We start from the raw sequence: 19,037 nt of genomic DNA, 5'->3' as shown, positions 1-19,037 counted from the left end.
ATCACTCAGTCACTCAGCCACTACAGGAAGTAGTTAACATGGGCGACCTCTGGGACGGCGGTCCACTGTTGGTAGGGGGTGTGGAGCTGAGCTTTTGGAGACACATACAGAACATTAGCCATCACTTCATCACTGGGGTGACATCACTCAATCAATCAGTTCATCAATCAGTCTGTCAGAGGAGCTGTTTGCTCTGCTAATCCAGCCGCTGCCTTTGAAGCTCAGAGAAAACACCAAGCCAGAAGCAGCCGGTCAGAAAAAACAAGACCTCCTCAGTGAGAACACAGCAGATGTGTGTGTACTCTGTGTATTTAAAGGTCTTTAATGTCCTTTTTATAGGCTCCAGAGATCAAAACTATCACATGCACGTCTGCAGTTCAACAGGTTTCTGTGGCGTCAGACATTTTTTTCCTCTTCTTAGCCAAACGCTAACATCAGCATGCTAACATACGTACAACAAGAAAACACACTGATGCTAAGCAGGTGTAGTAATAACCATCTGATGCTTAGCTTAGCATGTTAGCAGGCTTTTTTCACTAAGTACCAGCGAGCACACAGTACAGCTGAGGCTGATGGGAATGCCACAATCACCAGATCGATCACCAAATGTACAGATTACAGATCCTCAGGGGGTCATGAGTGTCTGTACGTCTGATGGCACTGACTGACGGACACGCTGACATCTTCCTCGCTGTTACATGGCTAAAGATTCAATGAAACACCCGCTAACACAACAGGCCCCGACCGGTTCAATAAAAGCCCTGGAATGATGCAGCGTTGTTGATGATTACCATACTTGGTCCATAGAATATTATTGATTGATTGATTTTTTTTCCTTCAAGGATTTGAAATGGTCGCATTCAAACTAGATTTGAACTGGATGAAAGTAGTTTGAGGTCAATAGTTTGTGACGGGAAACCTGCTCGTCTACTCCTGCAGACTTGACAGGCAGCATCATGACATCATGATTGTTACCGTGATGCAGGAATGATGCAGGACTGTATTTACTTCTAAAGGTTCAATATAAATAGCTACGACTGACACTGTGATTAATCCTGATAGAGTTAACCTGAGCCTTCAGCAGCTTCAGCAGCTTCACGGCAACATTAGGAAGTGTTTGACGGCCTGCTGTGCATGTTGAGGGCCAGTTTTCCTGCCAGTGAGCGAAATGAGGCGTCTTCGTCTTTACTGGTCTATTTGTTTTGAGGAAGACTCACCTTCACCTTGTGTGGTTGATGAAGTTTAAGGTCTGAAACACATGAAGAGAGAGATGAGAGATCAACATTCAAACACACACACACACACACACACACGTGTGTGAGGACATGTTTGCACCTGTCAGATGAGTGTTATCCAGCAGCAATTTAAAAGGAACCTAATGGACAAAAGCACACACGAAGAAGAAAAGGACGCAGGTCATCGGATAAAACACTGTTTTTTTTATTTACTGCCATTCCTATTGCTTCAGACAGACAAGCTGTGGCGCAGGGAGCACAGAGTGATTCAAACAAGTCAACGCTACTGCCGATCTACAGACAAATCTCTCTGACAACAACAAACAACAGAGGCGCAGCAAAAGAAGAAGCAAGAAGAACAGCGTTTGGCAACCATTAACATCTTGGAAAAAACTTCTGAAGTAAAAAAAGGAGTGCATTCTGCATTTTTAATAGTAAACAGCATTTCTACTTCATCATGAACTAGATAGAGAAAGGAATCAAACGAGGAGGGCTGCTACACTGCTTTGACGTCGGCCCCCTTTTCCACCCTTCTTAGCTGTTTTGAAAGTGGATTTTGACAGAAGCGCCGGATCTTTCTCTCGCTCTCTCGGATGGCCTGCAGCATTACAGGGGAATGTGGTGCTCTACACACTTTAAGAGTAATTAAAAGCGATTGAACAGCTGTAATTATGAGAAACGGCGGTTGTGTTCCGGGTCATTCTATCAGTGCAGCCTTTCATGTAGCACTGTTTCTGTTTCTCCATATGCATATCTGCAAGAACAAACAACTGGCAGGCTGCCCACAGGCTCACACACACTATCACACACACACACACACTATCACACACACACACACACACACACGCGCTCCTTCATGGTAGACATGTGGGAGAATGAATGTGCTCACATGTATATTCACATGTCTAAATGTGCACACACACACACACACACAAACACACCACGGCGCCGTCAAGCAACACATTCTTGGTGCTCTCCGCTGGGGGACATTCAGGACCACCCAATCATAATCTTTCTTTGGTCTCAATCCACCGTCGAACACAATAAAAGGGATGACTATACACAAGTGAGGAATGCAATACCATGTGAGCAAAGTCGGGTTTTTTTTTTCTATACTGTATCATAACACTGTGTGACGAATAGAAAGCATATATGTATGTACTGTACTGTGACTACTGAGAATGAGTCAATCCACTGATAAAAGCATGTCTAGGTTACATGAGATTAAGTAACAGAATACACTAAAATAATAAATAGTTACACAATGTCTGCTAACACTGAAATGCAGGTTCCACTTATGTTTCGTTAGACCGTTGTGACATTACTAGCTCGTTGCTAAGCTCGCGTTGTTAGCATGTTACTGAAGCACTATTCTGGTTCTATTGTGGGGGGGTCTGCTTTCCTCCCAGGGTCAGCCGGGGCAGCGGAGGGTGGAGTAGGGGGAGATGTAGATGCCCCCCGATGAAGAGGAAATCAATCTATGTGGGATCACAACGGAGGTTCCTTCAGTGTTCTGCCCCCTCAGATGAAGCGGGGGCCATTCAGAGAAGCTGGTGGGTTTTTGTCTTGTCTTTTTTCCTCACTTCCTCTTTCCATCCTTCACATCCTGTTGGAAGAAGAAAAAGGTTAAAACGTGTCTTTGTCGGTGCATTTTAATCAGATGTTAGGAACTAAGGCCTCCTGTGGACTCATCGGGACTTGATATAGATGGAAAAGCTCATTTTACCTTGTATATGTAATTAGCCGTTCACAGCACACACTGTAATTATGGGCTGACACTGAAGCGAGTGTGTGTGTGTGTGTGTGTGTGTGCTCTGAGAAACCGATACAGAAATGAAAGTGTGGTTGACCAAATCCTCAGCAGTAATCTATTCATTTCTTTGTCAGGTGGTTTTGGGGCCCACAGGGGCCTCAGTGGTCATTTAGCTCGCTAAGCCTTGGGGCAGCTTTGCGGTCCACAAGTCCTCTTTGACTCCTCTTCTGTAACCAGTAAAATCAGTATTCATGTGTCTGTGTGAGTTTATGTGAGAATAAAGTTCACTTCCTGGAAACAACGTGTACATAAGCAAATGTCCACCTCCAGAGCAGCGACTCCACTCTGCTGATGATGTCGGCCAGATCAAAGGGCAGCGGCATGCTGGGGTCATCCACGCCCCAGAAGGGCCGGTCCACCGGGGCCTCCTCAGGGGGTAACGTCTGGGCCAGACTTGAGTGGCACCTGAGGCGACAGGACACAGGAAACAAGTCCACCCATTAACTCCTCCCTCCCATCAAAACCAACCGGTAGACACTCATCAGCGTTAGGGCACGCGTCTCAGGTCGCTGCTGCCTTTCTCTATTAGACATGTCAGGTTGTTTGGCCAGTGATGTGTGTGTGTGTGTGTGTGTGTGTGTGTGTGTGTGTGTGTGTGTGCTACACAAATAATGTGTTGGAGCAGAACCAACTCTTTAAAACATCAAAGTAACTAACTAAGTATTCGAGGCAGCAGCAGCAGAGCAGCAGCTCTAAAATCCCTGTTTTAGTGAATGTAGTCTGGTGTGTGTGCTGTTTGTGGTTAAACCAAAAGGATCTTCCAGGTCTCTCTCTGTAGGGATCCTTTCCATGATGCTGTCACACACTTAGAATAACACTCTGAGCACTGTCAGTGGATCAAACAGGGTCTTTTAGTGGACCTACTGTGATCAGGTGCAGTTGTCCCACTGCAGGTGATTTACTGGACCAATCCAAAAACCTTTGGTCCTTCTTCACTACTTTAAACCCACAGTATGTAAAAGCAGGTTTAAAAATTCCCTTTAGTAGCTCTTTAGCTCATCTGCTGTGTGTGTTTGACCAGGAGGCAGTGGGCTTGTTTGTTTCGTCTCCTTTTTATGACTCCTAATAGCACTGGGCCCAGTTAGCAGCTCCAGGATGTGAGACAGTGGGTGTGTCTGAGGTACATTTTAACTTCTCTGTACAAATGCTTCAGAGGAAAGTTTCTTTCCCCTACATACTGCTAATGACATTGCTCTTCCTCTCTGTGCCGTGTCGGTTTTAAAACCTTCGGCTCAGTGAGCTAAATGGAGCAGAGAGAGTGGGAGAAAGTGATGCATGAGGCAAGTGTTTCTCAACCCGTAAATGGCAGCAACAGTATCAAGCTGATGAGAAACCATGATATCATGTATCACGATTCAAGCCCCATTCATCTTCCACACATGCAGGCACACACAGCAGGATGCCTCCACCACGACATCACTCTCTGCTGTTGAATCATGACGGAGCAGTGAGAAATCCAGCCTTCTCATGTCACCGTGTGATTTTTACATGATTAATAATCTGGGCTGGGTTGTAATTTCTACACTGTTTGGAACCCTTTCGCCACATCTTTTGTCAGACCAGTGTAAATATTTACTGTGGTGACTTGCTGTTGCTCTCTGCTGTCATTGTAAATCTGCCCCCCCTCCGCCTCTTGACAGATGAGAGTGACCCCTGACCTGGAGGTGCATGAGGGAGGGGTGGAGGAGAGCATTTGTATGTTGTGTGTGTAGTGTCTGTGTGTGTGTGTGTGTGGGTGTTTGTGCTTGTGAGTCGTGGCCTAAGAATTTCTTTCTAGAGCCACAAGGCCAGTTATACTCCCTCCTCAGTCATTATGCCAGGGCCTGTGCGATCATATCCCTTCACCCCATCCACACCTAAAAAACCTCAAACAACCCCCTCACACACACACACACACACACACACACACACACAAGCACCACCACCTTGTGGCCAGCGACTACAGGAAAGGATGGAGAGGACATAAAGCGCTGAGGAGAAGGATATGGGGGTCGGTTATGGATGAGATGAGGGGATGTTAAAGTTGTCAGGGGACAGCCGGGGGCTGCCACAATTTGTGGTTATATATTTTCAACAGAGCCACTTAATGTTCGACTGGCTCTGGGCCTAAGTGCTGCATTTTGGTGTGGTTAGCCCTTTAAAGAGCTGCTGCATTACGGTGGTGAGAAGCAGCATTAACATCCACTGTTCCAATATATCTTCTGCGCTCTGGATCAGGGCCTGATAATAGCATCTGTTAACATGCACTAAGTACCATTATGTAGCACATCACTTCATAAATAATACGATTAGGCGACCTTGGGGCTTTGTGACGAGCCGTGTGTTTAAATGTTCTCATCATTTATTTAGGGTGCGAATTAAAGGAAGCGCCACTTCAGAGGAGGAGGAGGAGGAGGAGGACATGGCTGGCATACATATCTACAGAGTGAGCAAGAGAGAAAGCGAGAGAGCAAACTGACCCAGACAGCACACACACACACACACACACACAGTTGCAGTGTGGTTCTGCTGACATCAGCTTGAGGACACCATAGGCCAAGGGAACCCAGGCCTTTGATTTGGTCTGATTAAGTATTCATGCAGTAGAGCAGTGAGAGAAAACACTCACCTCTTTCCTGCTGCCCTGACTCATACTGAAAGACTACATGGCATAAAAACCTGACCCGCCGCCTCCAACAGAGCTGCTGCATTTATCTGACAAGGGATCTTGCAACATTAGCTTGCAAATAGAAGGGTCCTGGTCTACCAGAGATATAAAAGATATCAAGACTGGAAGACTATCAAAGATAAAGATATAGTGTCGGTAATTCAGCACACACGTTTACACAATCTAGCACTGTTCACAGAGAGCCGTCCCCTGACTGCTAAAATGGAACCAAACAAAAAAGTCAATATCAAGCGAGGTGCCTTAAGCTCTCCTGGGCTCTTGCTAGAAATTCAGTGTAAGCCACAGTGGGGTACAAACAAGGCTCACCAAAAGACTTTCCCATGGCAGAATAGTCCACCTTAAAGTTAAGGTCAAAGACAAAGAGGTGTGTGTGTGTGTGTGTGTGTGTGAGTGTGTGTGAGGGGCTGAGGAGAAAGAGAATGTGTTTGTGAGTCCAGGCTGTTCCAATGGATTAACCCCAGACAGATATGGGCCTAACTATCCCATCTGGCGCTCGGTCAAGAGAGATTGGCAACACAATCACTCATTTCAATTTGCCCTGAAACCTTATAGCCTGGCAGGCCCCTGCTCAAATGGTATGCTAATGTGAAAGGTATCTAGGATTCTATCGCCTCTATTCCACAGAGGCCTTTCCCTCCACACTGCGCAGTGCACTTGAACTGCGGCTGGGGCGGGAGCTGCACAGCCCTCGCTGCAATAAGGGCCGGAGCCCCCTTTGCGCTCAAACTAACCACTTTAGCTAAAGTGAGTGTTAATTATGGACAGGCAAAGCAGTCAATAAAAGGTTAATGTAAAAGTCAAAGGATAAATTCCTTTAAGCATTGCATCATTCCACCATCTCCAACACACTGCTCGCAGGTCTCCTAATCAATACGTTTTACTGTAATGCGCTCCCCATCGATCCTCACCCCCCCCCGCCCCGCCCCGCCCCCCCGCTCCATGGTCCGGGCTCCATCACTCGGTTAAAGAAAGGAAAGAGAGAGGGAGGAGAAAGAGAGGGAGAAAAACGAGTAAATAAAATGATTAACCTCGGTATCACTTTGTTGTTTCACTCTTAGTCTCTCTCTCTGAAAGGCTTGTTAGAGGAGTGCAGGGTGGTGCGATATCTTCACCGTCATCTCCACCATCTCCACCGTCACCACCATCACCACCATCAGCATCATCAGCCCACTCAATCTCTGGCCGCTGTGTAATTGTGTAGCAGTACACTCAAGCAGGGCCATACATTAAAAGGCCCTCTGCTCTTAACAGGATGGAAATCCGCCTAATAGACAACATCAGTGCTTCCAACTCTTGCAATTACACTGATAAATGCACAATAGTGTCAGGCCAAGTGAAAAAGAACCCCGAGAAGGTAGATAGGAGACAAGGCTTATTGCATTATTGCTACAGGAGGTCATTTGTAACCTCGTGGGACCGGGCAGCTTCGGCTGCTCCACTCAGGACATCCTCTCAGGACAGGGGCGGGCGGAAAGCTTTCTGAGAGGCTCAGACATCTCATCAACTGTGTGTTTGAGCATCCGTGTGAAAAACGTGTCCGGTGTGAGACATCGCCATAGTACTTTAAACAACAGCAGTGTGGGGGCTGGGGTTTGACGGCACTGTATCAAACCCAGTCCAGTAAAACAATCCACTGAAGTATTAAAAGGTAATATAAAGGAACGACTCTCAGAGTAAAACTTCAGTGGATCAAGTATTTGTTGCTATGACTACCTGAATTCATTCATTCATTCATGTGGGGTTTCAGGGGGGGACCCTGGTTTTCAGTGGTGCTGAGGTGTATTCAGTACAATCAAACAGCAATAAAAGAAGAATACATGGCTGCACTGATTAAGACAAACACACGGATCAACAACGGAGCAGGAACTGAATGTTTAGCACATCGCTCTTCGCTAAGATAACGCTTTCACTGAGCACACATCTTGTTTACTACATGAACACGGGGAACGCATTGAGAATCACTCCCAAAATATGTGCCGTGCCCCACACATCAGCTACACCAGACCAAACACTGAAGCTTGTGTGAAGTGACGCAGAACATCAATCAATCACCCGTGTCAATTTTGATCTGGATTATGTGCCTGTGTTGATCAAGGGAGGCAAAATACCTCAGATCACCTGCTGCCTCGTACTCTGCCTCGGCTTCACTTTACTCTCTAGCAATCCCGTGCAGGTGTGAATTTTTATGGTCTTGGCAACCTGAGTACCCGCTAGCTGAGAATGCAATCAAACAAGTCATGAAAAAACAGGCATGTGTCTCATAAATCAGCCTGTCCCTGAAGGTGAGGCACGCAGTCACGTCCCAGGGAGAGAGAAGACAGAAAGAAGTATATTATCCATGTACATTCGGTATCTGTGCAGTGTTGTGTAAGAAATGAGCGATCGAGCACATCTGTCTTTGTACGTCCTGCAGTTATACGGTGGGCGAGCGAGAGACAGACACATGGCACTTCTCTACACGCCTATCCTTCCACCGTGTTATGTAAGATATCGAGACACTGAGAGTAAGGCCCGACCTGTGCCGCTCACCCACTACCACCCAAGTCTGCAGAGGTCCTGTGAACTCTCTGGGCTGTCCTCATTAGAGCCCGAGCAGAGCCTCAGATCCCCACCCACCATCCTCAGCTCCCATTATCCCAATCACTGCCACATTCAGTGTTAACTGTAAAGTGGTGCCGAATGTGAGCCAGCCAGCCAGAGAGCGTGGGCAGGGCCACGTCTTAACCGTTTCCTCAGGATCAATCAAACGCTATTGTGTCTGCAAACAGCTGCTGACTGTACACTTTGTGGGTATGTGAGGTGGGCAATTGTGGAGAGAGAAACAGAGAGAAGGGGGGGGGGGTCATCAAATGCGTGACATATGTTCCTTTCATTTTGATTCCCTCTAAGGAGCCTGGGCTAATAAAACTAACATCTGATGCACTCTTTTCCCCTTTAATTAACGGTTGGTGAAACCACACAAAAATGCATTACCAAGGGGTGGGGGGTGGTGGAGGGGGGGTGGGCGGCAGGAGGCGACGAGGTGGGTGCTGCGTGGTGCTTTCAGCACTCTACCCCACGTGCCACCACGGCTCCACTGCTGCTGGGAACAATGATTGTGCTGAGAAGCAGGGGGACCTTTGGGTGGGGCAGCCCCTTCCTCAGACCCTGTGAGGTGTCCCTCCTGCCAGCTGCAGTCTGGGCTGCTCATTAAACCACATGAAACAAATAAGGCTCATTACTGGCATCTCCAGCCAGACCCAGAGTTTGCACCAGGTCCGTGTACTGTACGCAGAGTTAGCTGGAGCCCACGGCTGAGACTGGGAACGTTCTGCACCGTACCTGCACAGCCCCTGGTGCTTCACACCCTGACTGTTTGATGTGGCCTGGCTGGCTGCCCCGTCTAGAGCAGGGTGAACCAGATGTAACAGAAAAACACACACAAAGCTAGGTAGCCTCTAAATAGCCTTCATAATTGGAGGCAATAAAACACTATTGCAGTCTGGAAGTGCAAAGGAGGCGAGCCCCTGAACTACAGCTACTGCTCTCAAAAACCAGGTGGACGTCCATTAGGTGCTTAACAGCGTAACAAATTACCGAACACCCCGGCCTGCTCCTTCTCCTCCTCAGGCTACGGGATGGAATGTGGCCTAATGTCAACACAGGCGCAAAATTTACGAGCAGACAAGTATTGTTCAAATGCAATCAGCTTCTAATAAAAAAAGAGGCAGGAAAAGGACAAACAGATAGGGCCCTCCTGGCCGTTTACTCTTCCGACAAGAGGTGGAGAGACAGATCACCCCCTAAGGCTCAGGATCTGTGTGTGTGTGTGTGTGTGTGTGTGTGTGAGGAAGAAAGAGTCAGAGAGAGTGAGGGAGCATGAGTGTGTGTGCTGTAGGCTGACTGGGGAGGAATGAGGGTGGCTGTGGCTTCTGGCCTCCAACCACCTGTGCCAGGCTACAGGCTAGTTCAGCACAAGCGGCTGGCTTGAAGGAAAACCCAAAAACAAACGTTTACTCTGGGCCCTGCCAGCAACACCCACAGGACAGCGCTCAGCAGGGACGGGGGCAAAACGAGCCTCTCCATCATCGTCCCACACGTGGCAGAACACCGCAGTGAAACATGGTGATATGTTCACGAAAAACTAATTAGAGTTGGTTCTGAAGAGACACTGAAGTCTTTCCTGATGACGCTGTTTATTTATAAAGCCCAGGAGAGAAAGCGGAGCAATAAGAGGACTTGATGACGAGGGTAACGAGGTTACAAGCCTGCGAGTGATTGCACTTTCTCACAGCTCGGCGTTCGGAGGCTGTAAATCTGCTGTTAGGGAATCAGGAAGAGGGTTACTGTGGCGTGGGGAGCACTAACTCTTAGTTTTCCAGGGCACACCGTTGCTGTGAAAACTTGTTGGGAGAGTGCTCTTGTAAAACGATCATTTTTAACCCTCTTCCCGTCCCCCCACCACACGCCCCCCTCCCTCCTGGCCAAGCGTCAGTGCCTTGTGGGCATCATCTGAATGGTGCAATAAAGCTGGTGATGGATGAGGCTCGCCTCAACGGCTATACAGCCGAGCTATTGGACGACACCTGACCCCAGTCACATGATAAGGTCGATCCAGCGCGGGCACAATTCCCACCTGTCTTCAGGTGACAATGGCGGGGTCAAGCTGGCCCCGCTAATTATAGCCTATTGTAGCTTCAATTGCCTGGTTACAACTCATCCCTGTAGCTCCGGGGGAGGCGGTGTTAAGTTCTGAAGCCTTTGTGTAAAGTTAAACTGTGAGATAGAAGCTTTAAACTGTTGCACAACAGATATTGGGTTTCAGAAGAATGCATATTAAATTGCTTTTAAAAAACCCGGAAGAGACACTGAATTTCTTGTCCCCTCTAAACAATCAGGCCGTCAGGAGCAGGTGCTGTTCTTTGAATAAACATGAGATTTTACAAACAAAATGCCACCTCACTGTTGACACACTAGGCACAGAACACCAGTGAGTGTAAACACGCCCTGCTGAAACGGTCGTAAATCTTAGAGGACAGGTCCAGGCGTGGGCGCCAACATCACTGACATTCTTGTAAAAACAAGTAACAAGGAAAGTAAAAACATTTGATCGCTTATCAATCAACACATTTCTGTTTGATTATGAAAATGAAAAGATGTAAATAACAATGTGAAAAACCTCCATGTGCATGCTAGAAAACACTAAATCTGACACAGTTTAATGAGAAGAAACATTAATATAACTGATAGTAATTCTCAGATAGATATCCCAGCATGCACTGGAGGATACTCTTTTGACAGGTCACCACCTGGAGTCTAATGGGCCGAGCGCCATGATTGTTTTTTGACAGAACGTTTAGTCTAATCGCAGTTAATTGGCCTTTGAATGGACAGAAAGGAGTGGCTCACAGTGGAAGATGTGCTCATTCCCACAGAAGTCAACAACTAAAACTGCCATTACTCACTCACTGTTTACAGTACATTCAGATGGACTCATTCTGAAAACGTACGGCTGGGTATACCGTAACGCATGAGTTGCACTTTCCCAGATGCATTTGGGTTTTTTTTGCTTCCAGTAAACAAAGAAAAAGTCCCAGCCTCAGTGAAGCTTCTCACCCCAGCCTGAGACCGGCCTGCAGTACTTGCAGTGCAGTAAAGTGAGTGTACGTGCAGTCATGCGTACACATGTATCCGTGCGTCAGTGCCAGCGGAGTGCTTTCCGCCAGGTGTTTGAACTTCTGCATCACCTGGTGCTCCTGCTGCGTGAACACGAGTTTTGTTTCACCCTATTAAGTAAATAGTGTAATTAAAGGGCCTCGGCGTTTAAAACGCTGTGAACAGCCAGCAATTTGTTTGGAAGAGCAGCCAGGCTAGGCCCTGAGGCGCTGCACCAAACAGGATACAAGGAGTGCACACAGCGAGCCAGGGAACGCTGTATAATGGCGTGTGTGGGTGTGTGTGGGTGTGTGTGTGAGCACATATGTACCTGTCTAAGAAGATGAGTTGGTGCGTGTGTTTGTGTAGGTGTGAACCCAAATAACTCATTGAAAGTTGTCTGGGTGTTTAAAAAGCTGTTTGTGGTCTAACAGGTACTTAATGGTGCCGTGTTTGTAGTGACAATATAAAGACTTGATGAAATAATAAGGCAACAGCAGCATGCTCCAGGACTGTGCTTCACAGAGCCCAACCCTTTGTCTATAGCGGCACAGGCGTTGCTCATATTGATACTGATGTGAGTCAAAAAAAAAGTGACACAGGCTTAGCTTGTTTGCACAGCAATAAGACAAAAGCTACACACAGAGCTTGGCACAACAAAAACAGAGGGATTACAACTGAAGTGGTAACACAGATCAACTCTCTTCATTAGTTTCCTCTTTTAATTTCCTCTCGGCAAACACCCCCGCTCTGCGCTACCTATCCCGGCGAGGATGCTTCTTCCTAAAGTCTCTGCCCTTCTGCTGATCCAGGGTCAGCTGTGGGGAGTAAGAGAGGGATAACCTCTTCCTGAGCCCCGTAGAAGCCCAGATGGCTGTGTGAAAGCTCTGATCCAAAAACTAGCTTACCACTCAATCGCTGTGGCCACATCTCCAAGTCCACAGTTTAACCCCCTCCGATGTCAGCCAAGGTCACAGATGCACACTTGAGAGGCAAAAAGAGCCAGGAGTGAAGTGCTGCCAGAGTCGAAGGAATTAGATCCGGGCTGAGTGGCCCTCATCTGGCTAAGCCCGGTAAGTAGCAAGACTAACAGGCTGAGGCACGGTGGTTTGAGCTCGTTCACACACACACACACACACACACATAAATAAGGAGGTGAACACACACTTGCATAGTCACACACATACATACACATACACAGACACGGAAGGACTCCGAGGGCTACAGATGGTGTGCCCTGGGCCTGGTGACTGGGGCTCTCAGTGAGCTAGTTTTAGATCCAGCGTGGAAGCTGCCACGACGCACAGGGCTCAGGGGTTGGGGCGGAAGACAAAGAACAGCGGAAGGAGAGCATGAGGGGAAGAGGGGAGCGGGCGGGGACCAACTCGGCATGGGGGGGCTCCTCACATTTTTAGTACTACATCAACATGTCACTGTCCATTTGTCCCCTTGCCCTACTGCCCATATCCTAACCCCGTGTCTCCATACACCTAACCTCCACACACACACACACACACACACACACACACACACACACACACACACACACACACACACACACACAGGGAGCCAGCGGCCACTTCAGCCGTAATTCCGCCTGACTTCCGCTGCCTGAGTGGCAGGAGACAGGGAGGGTGAGGACAACAAGCTGTGAATACGGGTAGAGACAGAAAATCATTGAGAACCTTGCCTTTATGAATCTTTGATGAGAGGGAGTGGGGGCTGGTGGGGGCTTTGCCTCTGGTTAAATCAGAGCATAGCGTGTGTGGTGTGTGTATGACTGCCAACAGAGGTTGAGATAAACAGGGCCTGGACCAGGCCCAGACAACTGCAAACCCCGCAGTCGGGAACATTTGTCCCTGCAATTAGTCCCTGTCCTCCCTGTTCATGTTGCAGGTAAGTGGTACTGGTAGCTAGCAAAACAGCTAGCAAAACAGGAGCCCGGTGAGGGGTGGAAGCTTGAGATGTATCAGGAGTTCTTTGTGCAAGCCGAAGGCATCTTTCATATTTAATTATGCTGTTGGCAACACCTCAGCTTACCGCAGATAAATCAATCAATCAATCTCTGTACAGCTGGTAAAGAAAATAATGCTTCATAAAAACGGTCACACAAGGCTGAATGTTGCTTCTCAGCGTTTGCCAATAACTCAAACTGTACATGTTTATCTCTCGTATCCCTGTTGGTTATTTTTAACTTGCGACTGCAGTTCTTCTTTCCTTTTATTCAGCTTGTTTGTTGGTTTGTTTCTGATTACTGTGACAGATGCACCTGCACCTACACTCTCTGACACTGACTGTGTCGATTTAAATGACCATTTATAGCAAACGTGAGACCACCGGTCTGCCTTAATACACATGAGCATGTGAAGCACAAGTCAACCCTGAGACCAACAGAGTTCCTGTTTCACCATCGTCATACAGTTTTAATAGTTTTAGTTTTCATTTAGTTTTAACAGTGTAAAACATTTTGCAGATGCTCGTCTCATCTCGAAGGTCTTAGGTGGGCTTGCAGCTCAAACTGAAATGTTGATTATTTGGATTGATGTGCACTGTCCCTGGTAAATAGTTAGACAGACAGACAGACAGACAGACAGACAGACAGTGGTGAATGTGTGGCACTCGTCCATTTCCTGGACTTAGAGTAGTGAAATGTGTCACTGCAATGCAACAGAAGTTAAAGTCTGAAACAGGGCCTTTGGATACCTTTAGGTATCCTTTAGGTTGCCTGCTCCAGTCAGTCAGATGTTTGAGGCAGCCCTCAGCCTGGAAAGCATTTGTTTCTTATGGCTGCCATCGCTGGTAATAGCCTCCATTCCTCATCTGTGAGAGGCCCAGTTTAACATATACTAACAAGTCTGGCTTTCTGCCATGATAAATGACATGCAACTACGTACAAGAAGAAAAACAAACAATATGACGAGCTGCTGTTACGCCGTCCTACACTGCAGTTTCCTAATTAACAGTGACAAAGTATGTTGCAATGTCTTGTAAGGGCGCGCTAGCTTGCAATTAAAGCGTGGGAAGTTGTATTACACCCACACCTTTGTGGTGTTCCTTCTTTCACTGTTCATTGTTTTACTTTCACACCTGTTCTGACATCGGACACATGAAAAGCTGATGATGACTCAGAGGACGTTGTTTTAATTAACAATACAAGACGTGCTACAACAACACCCATTCAAACCTCAGAAACTGCTTTTTAATAGACGTCAGGCTTGTGCCAGTTTTCTTCTCAACAGAGTTGGGTTATGTTACGAAACAAGCAGAGCAGCATAGTAGCTTTATCTCATCTGCCACCTGTGACAGCTCAGAATTCAGAGTCCTCCAGGACGCTCGGCTCATGTTAATGTGTCACCAATGAGGCCTTTTGAAGACTTGATTCATCCATCTGTCAGCGCGCACAGGTACTGCCGGCTGATTTCCGATCACATAAGAGCTTGGCAATGAGATGAACTGTCTTGAGCTGATCAAGAGTTGCCTTGGCTTCCATCTACATCTGTCAGATTCAAACTTTACACTTCGCTACACATGTTGATCACATATAGCAAAGTACAGGCACAATTTCAAGCTGCTGTTTGGACTAATCTACTTCAGGCTTGATTTAACACAGAATTTCTACATCCTGGGAGCGTGACATGAAGGCGGCGGATTGATTGACACCCAAAGAGCCTTTTCTCGCAGCTTGTAGACCTGCCATGGCTGTGAACTCATGGTTTCCTATTGCCTCGGGAGAAGACAACGGAGAGCTATGCCAAGCTTGGGTTGGGTCGTTTACAGGGCAACAGTGAGTCTAACAGTGCCCCCTGATGGTTCACACATGCTTTGTGCCAGGGAGAGAAGCTATAGGTAGATGTCAAGGAAACAACATCAGCTGACATCAAGTGGAGCCTGCGTCCAGCCTTTGTTTGCAGGCAACAGGAGGTGAAAAGAGCAGTACTTAGCAGAGCAGCTAACCTGTGGCCATATCTGCCGGACAAATCAATAGAAGTGTCTGAGAGCAGAGCAGTGTGTGCTGGGGGGGAGCTGGAGGGGCTACCTCTGGCCCTGCTGCCCCCAGGCCCCTCCTGGGGGGTACCTGCCTGTCTCTTTGCCCTCCATCTCTTCTGCCTCAGTGCTCCCATCCTGCAGCGACGCTCACACACACACACACACACACACACACACACACATGCGTACAACAAGCCCACATATGCTGTGATGGCGGCGTCCTGTGACATCATGTAGCGCCATCCATACCATGAAGTGCAGCAGGGGACCCACACACTGGTAAAAGGTATACAAGAGCCTATCCAAGCACATTCAAATGTACACACACACACACACACGGACATAAATGCACACCCTGTTTGTCCCCTGACACCCCACGGTAGATGGACCTCAATATGGACAAGCTTCAAATGGCTTCCCATTGTCACACGAGAGGGCAGAGGAGGCCGTACCTAATGCACGACAGAACACCTCCCCCCACCTGACCCAAAGCCCTGGAGAAGAGTCAGGCTCTCAGCAACAGTACCAGCAGTCCTCCAAACTGCAGGAATCCCATTCTCTAAAAAGCAGAGACCCCCCCCCCTCCTCCAAGTTGCTGCTGCCTACTTACTTTCAATCACAGTTAACATCACAGAACAAGAAGTGGAGGGTTGGGAGGAGGCGAAACACAAGCCTGCTGCACAATGCACTTGTCTGGCAGCTGCTTGCTCTGACATTTGAGGCCATGGGGACCTTGTTGAAAGAGCAGATGCTCACTGATGTACAGGCACAGGAACATGGCAACTACACAAGTGACTGAAGCAGAAAAAAACTGCACAAACATATGACAGAGAGGAACAGGAGGAGAGGCTGAAGATGGCAGCCTCTTGCAGAGATGTGTAGAGACACAACCACAAATACACAGCAGAGTGGACATGGCACGCTGACATGCACACGGACGGAAGAAGACAGCCAGCAAACTGTGAAATGGATGTAAAATAAGCAGAGTAGGCCTAACGACAACAACAGCATTAATATTTGCACACTAACAAATATAGAACATACATGGAAATGACACAAGCGTTTCAGTCGAGACGTGTATACACACATGCACACTTACAATACTCACACGTCCCTTGTGGTCTTGGACAGGTAGACGCCCCAAACGTTCAAACACAAACACACCTACATGCATGCTACTTTTATACTGACCTACATACTGAGTGCACCTTGTGAAGCCTGCGGTGGGATATAATGTTATTATGCCAACAACTTAATCAAGCGTGCTACACCTTGAGAGGCAACGTGTCCCTGGAATACTGGCAACAACCAGTGATGTGAATTAAAAGAAAAGGACAGAATTCAATGGTTGGAGCTGGACGCAAGCCAAGAACAGATGAGTGTAGAGGGAGGAAAAAAAGACACTAAGACAACTAAGGAGTGATGAAAAGATGAGATTGGAGGAAAACAAATGGAAACAAGAGAGAGAAACACAAGACCCAGAATGTTAAGTGAGAGAGGTACAGAGCAGGCGGCATCACGGTGCATCTCCGGCAGAGAGAAATTAGTTTCCACAGAGGACCGCAGGCGGCGTTATGGAAATGGGTGGCTGGCAGCTTCTTTGGCTGACTGTAAACAGGATCTTGGTAAGGCATACAGCCTCTGGTGAGGCCCACGGAGTCTGGCATCATCGCAGAGCTGTGTCGAGCTGCAACACTCCCACGGTCCCTCCTTCTATCTGTCTGGTTCCTTTGCTCCAACCTGCCCAAACTCCACTCGTGAGTAATTTATGAAGCGGGGTGGGGGTGGTTGCGGAAGCGGTACGCGCACATCCTGACACCAAATACATGACATGTTCCACATGTCTTCCCACGAAACTACAAAGAGCCCTTTTGTCTCTACAAAGAAAAAGAAACACAAAAAATAGTTGAGGTGTTCGTGGTGCTTGCATCACTTTGAATGAACTGCTGTGAGCCAGGTAGTTAGTGGCAACCCCCGGTTAAGAGGCTCAACCCCACTTTAAGTAGCTCTCTGTGCTAGTGGTTAGCTTGATCCCTAATTAAGCCGTTCATTCAAGGAATATGACATTATCTGGCAGCATTGTCTCGGTTATCTGGCAGCATTGTCCTCTGGTTATGCCAGAGTACAGACGTGATTCTCTGCCAAGCGACTGGAAGAAAGGCAGGCCAAGACTAACCGGGAGTTACGGGACCTCGGTCAGAGAGCACTCAGAAATAATACCTCTAATGTTAGCATGCTGCCAGATTTCTGCAGATGACTTTAGTGGCGTTGGAACAGGACATCCAACTAAATCCACTGAGTAGATGTTCCCTGCCTCCCGGCCTATAAATCTGTTGCTCCGTCAAGTCAAACTCCCAGTGTCACCCTCGGTGTGGATGCACGTCGGCCCGATAAGTGCCAGTATAAGTGAGCCTATTTGTCTGCCTCTTCACAGAAGCTGGCACGGGCCTTTCTCTTCGCTCTCGCTAACAGCTGTAGCTAGCACAATTACAGCAGGCCTGCATTATCTTTGCCATGCTGCAAAACAAAGTGCAGCGGCGTAATGCGAGGTCTTACACAAAAGTAAACAACTTCATCTTGTGTCTGAAATATGTGTCACTGCGATTGTGCAAAGCTGCCCATCGACACAGCCGTGTCGGGTTGAAGGAGCGTCTCCTAATTAATGGGGGAGAGAGAGTGAGAGAGAGAGTCAAAGAGAGAGAAACTCTCTCTTCCACAGTTCTCCTTCAAACAAACACTTCCTACGGGACACCATTGTTTGGACTGAGGCATCATGGGTAGCCTTATTTACAGATTTTAATTGCTCTGGTGATCTGTGGGTAAAACACCCTGTCGTAATCACCCCACAATAGAATTGTTACTCTTTCTGACAATTGTAATAAAATGCTCTACAGCGTCCGGGGGGAGACGAGGAGGAGGAAACAGGGAAGGGCAGAGAAAAAGAAACACAGATGGTAGATGATGTAAAGAGAAAGAAAACAGGGAAAATAGAGAAAAAATAAATAAGGAGAAAATATTTTGGATGCAAATCTTCTCAGCGAGAGGAACTAATCCGAGCAGGCGGGAAGCAGGGATGAGGATGGGACTGTTGTCCAAGGAAATGATTGCTCCCCCACCTCAAAGTGACAACCATGAGAAGCTCACCGTTCCTGGACCTCCGAAGCGGAACCGCAGAGGAGACATACGCTGCAACCGTCTCACAACACACACACACACACACACACACACACACACACACACACAGAGAGAGAGGAGAGATTGGGAATGAGGAGGTAGGTCACCTACAGGAGGAGATTAGTGTCACCAGGCAGAGGTATGAACAGGGACTGTCAACTGCAGCTGTCCGTGATCTGGGAGGAGCCGGCACTGAACTAGCTCTCATGTACTTTCATACTTCTGCTTTCAGAGAGAAGATAAAACACAGAGACCAGAGCATCTCCAGCATTAGACGGTAACCATGCAGGAATAGAATCTGTTCATTTAAAATAGGAGGATACCTTTTACATACAATGAGTCCAGAAAAAAAACTGAATCAACTGCAGGATTTAATGTAGTGGAACAGACAAGCACTAACTCCTGCTCCTCTGAAAAGGCTCAGGTCTAGCTCGGCACAGTTTGCTTGTTCACTCAGTGAAGTGGGACATGGAGGCTGTGCCGCACACACTGAAGGGCCGACTTCATTCACATCTGTTAAACAACA

General features: G+C 47.6%; 1 protein-coding gene across 1 annotated transcript in view; it reads right to left on the bottom strand.

Annotated features, from left to right (window-relative positions):
• Positions 1-1,439: 1,439 nt before the first annotated feature.
• Positions 1,440-19,037, bottom strand: part of fto (FTO alpha-ketoglutarate dependent dioxygenase) — a 112,794-nt gene continuing 95,196 nt past the window's right edge. The window contains exons 9-10 of the mRNA XM_070856444.1: positions 3,313-3,453; positions 1,440-2,841 (exon numbers count right to left, since the gene is read on the bottom strand). Coding sequence (XP_070712545.1) covers positions 2,835-2,841; positions 3,313-3,453 — 148 coding nt within the window. The 3' untranslated portion in view covers positions 1,440-2,834. The remainder of the gene's footprint in view (positions 2,842-3,312; positions 3,454-19,037) is intronic.

Source organism: Pempheris klunzingeri, chromosome 1 (assembly GCF_042242105.1).
Source record: "Pempheris klunzingeri isolate RE-2024b chromosome 1, fPemKlu1.hap1, whole genome shotgun sequence".
NCBI lineage: Eukaryota > Metazoa > Chordata > Actinopteri > Acropomatiformes > Pempheridae > Pempheris > Pempheris klunzingeri.
The sequence above is the reverse complement of the archived record's forward strand: the minus strand, read 5'-3'. Positions and strand labels throughout refer to the sequence as shown.